The sequence below is a fragment of the Morone saxatilis genome, unplaced genomic scaffold (genome assembly GCF_004916995.1).
Source record: "Morone saxatilis isolate NCDOM2014 unplaced genomic scaffold, NCSU_SB_2.0 Contig17, whole genome shotgun sequence".
Classification (NCBI taxonomy): Eukaryota; Metazoa; Chordata; class Actinopteri; family Moronidae; genus Morone; species Morone saxatilis.
In genome coordinates this window covers 19,703,580-19,712,090 of record NW_023339729.1, presented here as the reverse complement: position 1 = coordinate 19,712,090, position 8,511 = coordinate 19,703,580, and the positions used below count along the sequence as shown (strand labels likewise).

The window sequence follows — 8,511 nt, the reverse complement described above, 5'->3', positions numbered from 1 at the left end:
GGCTGTGAAGTGTGTAGGAGAAACTATGGTGGCCGCAAAACTATCTACAGTCAATGTTTGGTTTGTCCATTCTGGGCTACTGTAGAAACGTGGTGGTTCTACATGGCAGATTCCATAAAAGGCGACCCATGGCGTTTGTGGACAACAGCTCATTCTAAGGTAATGAAAACACAACAATTCTTATATTCTCTTCTTCTTAAAAATTCTCTTATATTATGAAAACATACCTATGAGTATTATATTCAGTTTCCTCCTAAATGTTACACTAAATGTTAAGGTGAGCTAAGTGCAGGATTAGTGAGGCAAAGTTTTGAAGTTTCAGCTTTTGTGTAATGCATTCCAAAGACACACAACATTAAATGTATAATACACAAAATAAATAGCTTGCAGGGTAACGCCGTGGAACAGTGCCATCTTTCTGTGTTAAGTATATTTGAGCCAGCCAACTGGTTGTTACGTGAATGCATAATATGTACGGAGTTGTTATTTAGCATCTAAGCTCTGACCTTGTCACTCCACACAAGAATACACCAAGCACTAAGGGGTTTGACAATGACATACCTTCCAGGGTACATTAGTCTCAAAGCCTACAGGTGGATGCAGGGGTGCTTTCAGAAAAGGCAGCAGCAGCTGAGCACCGAAGGCTTAAATACAGTACGTTGCCCTATTGCGTGAATGTATAATGAACTGAGGCTGCAACAGAATCTGTCATGTGTGAGTAGCAGGCAGCACACATCTGAGTGCTCAGTTTAGGGATGCTCAATATTGAATATATTTTCTTGCTCATTTTGGCCGATGCCGTACAGTGATTCTATAGACGTAGTAGTAGTCTTTTTCACACTGGTGAATAAATGACCCTAAACTATATGCTTTACAGACCGTATGCTCAATAAAATATTAACTGAATAATTCAAAAATAAGATGACGGCTTGCAACTCAGGTTAGGCCACCACTGAAAAATACCTGAGACTGGGCATCGTGTAGAGTGTGGCTCAACGTAGTCCACAAATTCTGACATCTTCAGCCAACAAAAACAGCTGGTTGTCTAGAACAGTACACTCCAGGAGTTTCTGATTGATGCCTTTGGCCCTGGGGTGGTCGTGGTTATTTTCTTTGGCTTTGTAGTAAGACTGAAGAGCCTGATGACAGGTTTTTTTTTCTCTTCTGGTGCCTGTTTCTCTTCATTCTTCACAAATGCATCATGATGATGGGGATGACAGCTCTTAAGATGGGTAATTGAACTTGAAGGAGTGACTGGCCCCGAGCAATCATTGCAAATAGCAACTTTGCTATCCATTTCGGAAACTTTATAAGCAATTAGTGTAGTTAACAGTATATTTCAAGCGTCATCTCATCAGCCTGTCATAAGAAATTGCTGATTCTGATGTTTAATTTTTGGCTTACTGAGACACTTGAATAGAACGTATATGTATAGATGTACTGTATATGAATAGTGGTGCATCCATCCTAATGGATGAACTTATCTTTCAGATTCTTATTCACACTGAAGAAACTGAACTAAAACAAAAGTGTGAGCTGAAGTAGACTTACAAAGGGGCTCTTGTCCCTGTCAGAGCATTGAGATGTTTATTAATGTTGAGTTTAACTTCAGATGATAAAACTCAGCACAGAAATGAGACCGGGGTGATAATGAAACATCTCTTTGAGAGCCTGTGTCACTGCCAGGGAACACCAGTCTGTCAGTGTTGCTTGATAGGCTGAAGATAGAAGACTTGCAGTCTAAATGGAACAGTTCAATTGAGTATTTGAAATAACTGAAGGCTTAAACGGTTTCTAATAGGAGGGCAGAGAAGCTAATTGCTTCACTGACAAATGAGTTGGAAAAAGGCAGAAAAAATCTCAGCTCAAATACAGCTTTGTATTGTTTTCTGCAAAGATAGTTACCACAATGACTGACTGAAAGTAGCTGCCCATTTAATTATACCATTACATTATTGTTTTTGTGGCCTCTGAAGCAGATTGGCACATTCGTGTCAGTCAGTTTAAAGATAAAATTAGGTTTTTACTTTAGAAACAAATCTTGTTTTTCTTTTGAAGCCAAAAAAAGACTTGTTGCTGCAACCTTTTTGTCTGTGTTGGACTATGGTGATGTTTTATATATGAATGCATCTTCAAAATGCCCTACAGTTTTGGACAGGGTCCTATCACAAGAAGCACTGAGATTTTACTAATTTAAAAAACCTCACGCACCAAACTTGCCTTTTTGTTTCGAGCTTGGATGGTTTGCCCTGTCCCACGCAGACTCCAGTATTGGCAATATCCAATTTATAAAACTATCCTTGGTTGTTCTTCCCTACATACCTGCAGAAGTAAAGTAATTCAGAAAAGCACAGGCACTTATTAGCTCCGCCTCCTGACGGACTTGGTTTTTACTGACTGGTGGCCTAGAGTCCATACTGAACTGGGGAAAAGGGCTTTTAGTTTATGCCTGCTCCTTTTTTCATTGGAACCAGTGCAAAAATGGCTAAAACTTAAAGCCTGGGTTCCATAAACAGGTTTAACTTTCTTATGATGTTAAAAGCTGCTCTTTCTGTCTGTACATGTACCTTGTTTGATGAGTTCTTGACTGTGACTCTATAATGTTCTTTTTGTTGTTTTTTAATGATTGGTCTGTTAAACTGTTGGAACTGTGGATGGCTGCCTGTCTTGGGCCAGGACTCTCTTGTAAAAGAGAATTTTTAATCTCAATGAGACTTCTCCTAGTTAAATAAAGGTTAAATAAAACCATGAAAAGTAGGTACTATATGAACTCAAATCATGAGGGCCAAAAGGGATTATTGAGTTGCAAAGTGAGACAGGTTGTTTCAGGCAACCAGAAGTGAAAGTCATGTTCATTTTCTGTTCATGTAGTTTACAGTGTTAAGATGACCAACACCTCCGAGGCTCGGATGGTCATGAAACTCTCCTGGATGCATCATCAGTTCAGTACAAAGGATGACCAACTACATTAGAAAATATGACTGGTACAAGACTGTAACCATATAAACAAACAAACACACAGGTAGAGAAGTTAACTATGACACCCAATGTGCATTTCTGTAAGAATTATCTAGTCGTTGACCTTAAATTTCTTCATTTGGTAACAAACTCAGCGCCATTTTTGTTCTGCAAGCTGGAGCTCTGATTTGCATCCCTGACTGTCTTCCTCCATGCAGCTACAGTGGCTAAGGCTAAGAAAAAAAACACGATATCCATATCCAAGTTGAAATAATTCAAACTGATTGTCATAACAGAAACCTATACAGCATTGTTACATTATTATGATTCCTGTGTTTCTATGTTAAAGAACATTGAGAAAATCATTCAAACAAAACTTTGAAATGCAAATTTATTGTTTGCAACTCTGTTACTTGTTTGTGTCAAAATGTAAATGGTCTATATGTCCCCCTCGAGGGCCCTGAATGTAACAACAAAAGCAGAAAACAAGACGTCTCCAGGACTGGATATAGAATTTTATATACTTTTTCAGTACCAACTGAAATATGTCCATTTATTATCAAAAACAAGGAATGTATGTTGGCAGTGGATGTCAGGTCAGATTAATAATTTATAACAGTTTACTTATGTTCTTATAAGTCAGTTTCTGATTAAAATCAAAACTTGCTCAATATTTTAATTCCGACGCTTCTAGTTAGGTAAAGAGTCTGTGTGTCGTAACAGCCCTAGTGTTGATACCCAGCCCCAGTTATGCCAACTATACTCTGCAATTCTTCCTCTGTATGTCTTTATTCATTCCTGACGTGTAACAATCATCATGTTGGGACTGTACAGGTTTCTCTAGTCTCTGTCTCAGTTTAGGCAGTCCCGTCCAGTTTAAGAACAGCCACAGAATCAGCGACCTTTTCCTCTTCACCTTCTTCTTCTTCCTCTTCATCTTCCTCCTCCTCGTCATCGTCCTCCTCGTCATCGTCCTCATCATCATCATCATCCTCCTCTCCATAGTCGTCCTGTTGGTCTCCGCCTCCAGATGCTAAGTTCTTCCAGTAGGAATCGTAACCTGACGCTCCGTAATCATCGTCGTCGTCATCAGCTCCGGCCTGGCGGCCGAACTTCAGCGTGCGGGCTGCAGAGAACACAGTTGTGACATTAGCTCAGGTTTCACTCACGTTTCACTCACTGGGATGGTGAAGTGACAAAAAAAGTCAGACGAGATCAATTCTGTGTTTCAGAAAATTTTAGTAAATCATGTTCATGTAATTAACGTTTAAAATGATTTCAGTAAGTATTAAAAAGTCAATTTGTGCCAAGTTTGTGCCTCTCATGTATTATTACGGTAGCATCTGAGTCACAAAGCAAAGTATTTGTTTTCCTAAAAAACAACAAAATATCCACTGTGGAAGGAAGTTTTTTTTTTTCATCCATTTGATCTGAAGAGTCTTTGAGGATTTTTGAAAAACAGTAAATGTTAAATAAATTAGCTTCTGTCTTTTTTTTTTTTTAGAAAACAGATGTTTCCTAGCCAATTTGAATGGCTGCTCACGCGCCAATAAATTAGTTATACAGTCTGATAGATAAGAGAACATATTACTGATCTGGGTGATCTATGGTACACTAAACATGTAAGTCATTACTGGGATTTAATGCAGTATCACAGTGTAAAATGCATTTAAATGATCTTTTAACACTTATTTAAACTGTAACTCTGTTACACCAGATTGTAATAATGCATACATATTGTAAAGCCTTTTGTGAGTCACAACAGATTAGATTTTCAACCAAGCTCTTTGAGCAGAACAGAGATTTTGCTTGACTCATTTTGAGCTCACACAATGTGTCTCACTTCTCTAATGCCAACAAGCCCAAAGAGATAACAGTCAAATGACAGCAGCTGAACTGCAGAATCTTGTGTGTGTACCAAGTGTACCTTGAGTTAATGTTTTGTCAAACTACTTTTTCCATGGTCAAGGGTGTCTCATCCTTGAAGATGAATAAATCAATTTCATCACATTAGGTTATCCTGTAATACTGCAATGTTGTATGTGAAGCAGTCACACAGGATCAAAGAAAACATGGTTTAAGTGTCATTTGGTCTCTTTTTGTTAACGAGTAGTAAAAATAAATCTGTCAATGTCAAAATAAATTGTGAGTAAATGTTAAATAAAAAGGTGATATGAGGAACCAAAACCTATAAAAGAGAGACACATTTGTGACAAGTTTTTATGGGAAATATAATGTAATTTCTCAAAAACGTCTTCACTCTTCTTGTTTCGTTTCTCAAAGTCATGATTTAGCAATTTCCTCCTAATGGCAGATTTACTGGAAATAACAACTTTAAGTAGTTTGTGCGTTAGACTCACTGGACATGCTGAGGTCTTTGGTCTCCTGGGTTTCGTGACCACACTTGGGGCAGGGTGGAGCTTTTCCTTTTTCCTGTTTGAAGACTTTACTCTTGGCATGGTCATCACAGTAACAGGCCTGAGAGGACAATGGTCAAATCATCACATGTAAATATTAACAGCACACGCATTATCTTGATATATAGTTTAATTTCTGATTTGAAAATATGAAAATTAAATCTAATGACTGTTCAGGCTTGTTTAGACTAGTTCATTCATCATTGTGTCTTCCTTTTCTGCCTCAGGTATAGAGCTTCTCACCTGCCTCCTCCTGCACAGTCTGATAAATTCTGATCTCCTGTGACAAACTAAACCAAACAGCCCTGTCTTCCTACCTTGAGTTTACCTTCGATAAAGACATTGGAACTGTAAAGAAAAGGTGTGTATGTTGCTGGAACAATTGTTGCTATGACTATTCATATATACTTTTCACTGTCTGTTTGTGGCAGCTCTCTAGTGAACTTGAACCTGTTGACATGGGCGCAAGACGTTTTGCAACGTTGCAGACTAGAGCTTTAGGACTCAATATAGTTTTCATTTTGTTCCTGATGGGAAATTATGGAATAATTAATAAATTAATGAATGATCTACAGACTTTAAGGCAAAAAAGGTACACGCTAAAGGTGAGCTGAATTTGAGGTATCAACAGTTAGAATTTTTGTCCAAAAGTGCATTCTTCCTACTCCAAAATTCTCTCTCTGTTTTGCTGTAGTAAGAGGAAGTCTGGAGGAAAAAACAAAGACAGTCAGCACATTTGTTCCTTCAGATGAACTTAAGAAGTGCATGTTTACACAGAATGAGGAATACCACATTATTGTTGTTGTGTGTACAAAGGGATGCATTTCGGCCAGGATAGACAGGTGGAATGATTACATATGTACATATGGGTATGTGAGTATTGTCATTTAAAACCTGACTTGAAAGTGTGTTTGTTATGTAATTATACTGCATGTGTCTGTGTTAATCTGTTGTGTGGGTGGGTGCTTTGGGCAGACACAGAAATTTCTTCAGTGCAAGACTCATTCCGCCTGAGTGGCACAGGACCTCATTTCTGACTGTGGCCATCAAACTCTTTAACTCCTCCCTCAGAGTGTCAAAACTCTGAGTCACTAGTCATTAAACTGGTGCTAGTAATGTGCAATAAGTCGATTAAGGTGCAATATCCGGGTCAACGTGCAATTCACTTGATTATTATGTGATTCTTTATTATTTTGTTTATTATTTTATAATTATCTATAACTTCTGCAACACCATCCCCCCAGCCCCCCTGGTGACATTGGATTAAAAAAAAAAATAATGCGTTAACTATCTTGTGGCCACGAGATAGTAACGCGTGGGCACGAGATAACTATTGNNACTGTTGATTGTTAACATGGACAAGTTTGAATTAATTTTATTTTATTTTAATATAGGAATGAATTACAATGACATACTTCAGTCACTTGCGGTTAGGCATGGAGTAATTCTTAGCAAGAGACACTTAATTCGGCTGCTCAAAATTACAGAGCCTCCTGGTGACGTTGGATACATTTTTTTGATCCAATGTCACCAGGGGGGCTCATTTACTTTGTATATAGACTCTTATTATATTTCTATTTTCCATTTTTATTTTTACTTTATGTACATACCTATACATTCATTTCAAGTAAAACAGTAGAACTGTAACAAACATATTTCCCCCAGGGGATCAATAAAGTATTTCTGATTCTGATTGCCAATTTTATTTGACGGTTTGTAGCCTGCAGCAATTTCTTGTGTTTCATTTATTGTATTATTCTCTACATGTTACTTTTTGTTGTATATTGTATTTTATGTAAAGCACACTGAGTTTGTATATGTAATAAAAATGTGCTTTAAACCAACTTATACTATTCACAAGCTTGCTGAGTCATTTCAAAAACGTGTGCCCTTTTCAGATAAAGCTGCAATTAGATAACTTCGCATATTGGTAAACAACTTGTGTTTGTTTGTAAACAAACTGCACATTGCTGTAACCCAGTGAAGGAGGGGAAACCTGTTCTGTGGACAGCAGCTTTGGCCTTATTTGGCCACATCAAGTTTTATCTGGTTGGAGCGCTCTCTTGCTGCCGTCTAGTAGAACATTTTCTATTTTAATTTTAGTTTCAGTTGCATATTTCCTGCATACCAGGAATATTTCCTGTTGTGTTGTAAACTAAACGCAAAAGCAAATAAGAGGGAGGATTCAATTTGGCTCTTTCTTATCATTCAGGAGATGTGAGCTGATACCATATTTTTGCTTTACAGAAAAAGGTCTAGTGGTTCTTAAGTAGCCGATAAACATGTAAGCTCCCTCCACTATGTTTTCTGAAGTGAGGATAGATGTTACCCTCACCTTACAGCGCAGGCAGGAGTGCTGTCCCAGTCTATTACAGGAAACACCTAAAATGGAACGTAAGAAAAGGCGAAACAAAAATCACATTTGCTCTTTGGCACACATACCCCCTGGATATTATTCTCTGGAACAGTTCCGATACACTTTACTTTCCCCCCATTAACCACAAAAAGGACATTGTGAAAGGCAAAACGAATGACTCACATTTATATGTTTCTGCCTGAAGGACTTGGCAGCTTGCCTGGTGTTCAAACTGATCATCCTCACACAAGAAATTTTGACAAAAGGAACAGCGGAAGATTCGCCCTCCTAATCAGGAAGTTGAGACAGTCAGTGGTGATCTTTAATGTGACACTGCTGTGGCTGGGTGAATTTCAATCAAACGACAGGGTCTTACCATGATCCCACACACTGCGGTCACACTCAATGCAGTCTGCGTCAGTCAGAGGACACACGCAGGAATGAGTGCTAAGACATTTCCTGCCGTGGCACACCCAAGCTTCACAGAAGTCACATACTGCACCCTTGTGGAAGAAAATTACAACGTAAAAAAGAAAATCAAATATTTGCCATGAAGATCTTTTTCTGAAGCTTCCTGTACAAAAACAAATAAACTGACCTTAAACCAAAAATAAAGTACTGTATCGCAGGTTATTTTAAAACCTGCTACACGCTTAGTAGTGCTCACAGATCACTGAGCATTGGGCTGTCATTCATCACTTGCACGCTGTACATCATTTATATCATTGTTCTGGTACACTATAACAGCATTATCTGATACTACTATATATATATATATAT

General features: G+C 38.1%; 1 protein-coding gene across 1 annotated transcript in view; it reads right to left on the bottom strand.

Moving 5' to 3' along the window:
• Positions 1–3,217: 3,217 nt before the first annotated feature.
• Positions 3,218–8,511, bottom strand: part of znf330 (zinc finger protein 330) — a gene marked incomplete at its 5' end in the record, with an annotated part of 8,395 nt that continues 3,101 nt past the window's right edge. The window contains 5 exon segments of the mRNA XM_035659456.1: positions 3,218–4,084; positions 5,319–5,436; positions 7,711–7,757; positions 7,915–8,019; positions 8,108–8,234. Of these exon segments, the coding sequence (XP_035515349.1) occupies positions 3,816–4,084; positions 5,319–5,436; positions 7,711–7,757; positions 7,915–8,019; positions 8,108–8,234 (666 nt within the window). The 3' untranslated portion in view covers positions 3,218–3,815.